This window comes from Octopus bimaculoides, chromosome 3, assembly GCF_001194135.2.
Source record: "Octopus bimaculoides isolate UCB-OBI-ISO-001 chromosome 3, ASM119413v2, whole genome shotgun sequence".
Taxonomy (NCBI): Eukaryota; Metazoa; Mollusca; class Cephalopoda; order Octopoda; family Octopodidae; genus Octopus; species Octopus bimaculoides.
In genome coordinates, this window is record NC_068983.1 from 43,485,529 (window position 1) to 43,487,450 (window position 1,922).

Genomic DNA, 1,922 nt, shown 5'->3' on the forward strand with positions numbered 1-1,922 from the left:
ATGTAAACAGAAAAAGACTTCGACTTACTGAATCCTGATGTTCTAAAGAACCTCCTAACATCGTGATGTAAGTAATTTCTTATTTTTTCAACGCAGAGAATTCTAAATCAAACTTATGAAAATCGAGCCATTTTCTTTTAGTTTGGAAGTTGTTGTTAGCAACGGTTCTAAACCGGAAGAATTTATAAATATCTCTTCCGGAAACAACATTAAACCATTCACAGCTGACTTAGACGGGGCTTCTATGTGTTAGAAGCTTCGAAATGCTAGAAATAGCTGCCAGGTTTCTCCCAAATTACGGCGAGCTGTGTTTTAAAGAAGAAAGACGTATTGGTGTGATAGCCAAACAGAAAAGATCCAAGTTCTGGATCTGGATAATCTTTGCTGGAATGATCACAGTTGGAATAACTTTTGATGATACGTTTGCTCAATCTCGGGGTGCTAGGAGCTTCGAAATGCTAGAAATAGCAGCCAGATCATTTTGGTACTGTAGTTTTGGACCTGGGTGCGTTTGACCTCGGGGTAAACAACAACGGCGATAGTTATTCGCAATAAAGAAGAGGAAAATATATCCCAAGCGGTGCGAGTGTTATTACTTAAATAGACGTCAGGTAGATCCTATCATACAATGTAGTGAGACAAAATCTTCGATTTACTCAAATTATCTATGCAATTCGTGAACAAAAGCTCCCTATATGTGTTTAAAATCTCAAAAACAAATATCGAGATTACTTTATTAAAAACTATTCAAGACGATGTGAGTGAATCTTTTAATCTTGTTTCAGTCCTTAGATTGCGGCCTAGCTGGGGCACTACCTTGAGGGATTTAGTACTAATTTTTTTTTAAGTCTAGAACTTATTCTAATATCTCTCTTGTCGATCCACCGATGTTACGAGGTTGTAAACAAACCAACAGTTCTATATTTAAGAGATGAGGAATTATGTACATTATTTACATTTGACGGATATTTGTCCTCATCTTGTTTGTTGTTAACACGTTTCGGCTGATATACCTTCCAGCCTTCATCAGGTGTCTTGGGAAAATTTTTGAACCTGGGTTCTCATTGCTGAGGTATTTTTCGATGTTGTTGTTGTTATTATTATTATTATCATTATTATTATTATTATTATTATTATTATTATTATTATTATTATTATTATTATTATGTGGCGTAGTGGTTAAGAGCGCGGACTACTAACCCCAAGATTCCGAGGTCGATTCCAGCCAGCGACCTGAATAATAATAATAATAATAATAATAATAATAATAATAACAACAACAACATCTAAAAATACCTTAAGAATGAGAGCTCAGGTTTAAAATTTCCCCAAGACACCAGAAGAAGGCTGGAGTGTATATCAGCCGAAACGTTGTGTTAACAACAAACAAGATGAGGACAAATATTTGTCAATTGTAAACAATGTAAACCAACATTGATTGTCAAGCAGTGTGCGCGAGAGAGGTACACAAGCACAAGGACACACACACACACACACACACTCACAGAAATGTATATATACATAATGGGCTTCCATAAAGTTTCGTTCTACCAAATTCACTTACAAGGCATTGATCGACCAGGAGCTATAGAACATACTTGTCCAAGGTGTCTTGCAGTGGGATTGAACCGAAACCCACCTGGCTAAAGAACGAACTTCTTAATCACACAGTCATGTCTACGCCTTGTCTTTGAAGTAACAATCCTGTTTCAGCCCTCTTACATTTCCTAAGCGAAGCATAATATTCAACGAAATCCGGCAATTAAAATACTACAATATGTCTGTAAATAATACTTTCAACTTGTAAATTTATAAGTAAGGGAACGAATTTTGCTCGGGGAATGCAAACCCAGGTCCGATGAAGTTTTTCAGGAGAATGTTCAAAGCGTTTTTATTGACCCATGAAAATTTTTGTGGGTGCT

At 36.2% G+C, this 1,922-nt stretch overlaps 1 protein-coding gene across 1 annotated transcript in view; it reads right to left on the reverse strand.

Moving 5' to 3' along the window:
* The window catches only part of LOC106875880 (nucleoside diphosphate kinase 7), a 12,636-nt gene extending 12,451 nt beyond the window's left edge, over positions 1-185 (reverse strand). Inside the window, exon 1 of the mRNA XM_014924180.2 lies at positions 29-185. Within this exon, the coding sequence (XP_014779666.1) occupies positions 29-61 (33 nt within the window). The 5' untranslated portion in view covers positions 62-185. The remainder of the gene's footprint in view (positions 1-28) is intronic.
* Positions 186-1,922: the final 1,737 nt, after the last annotated feature.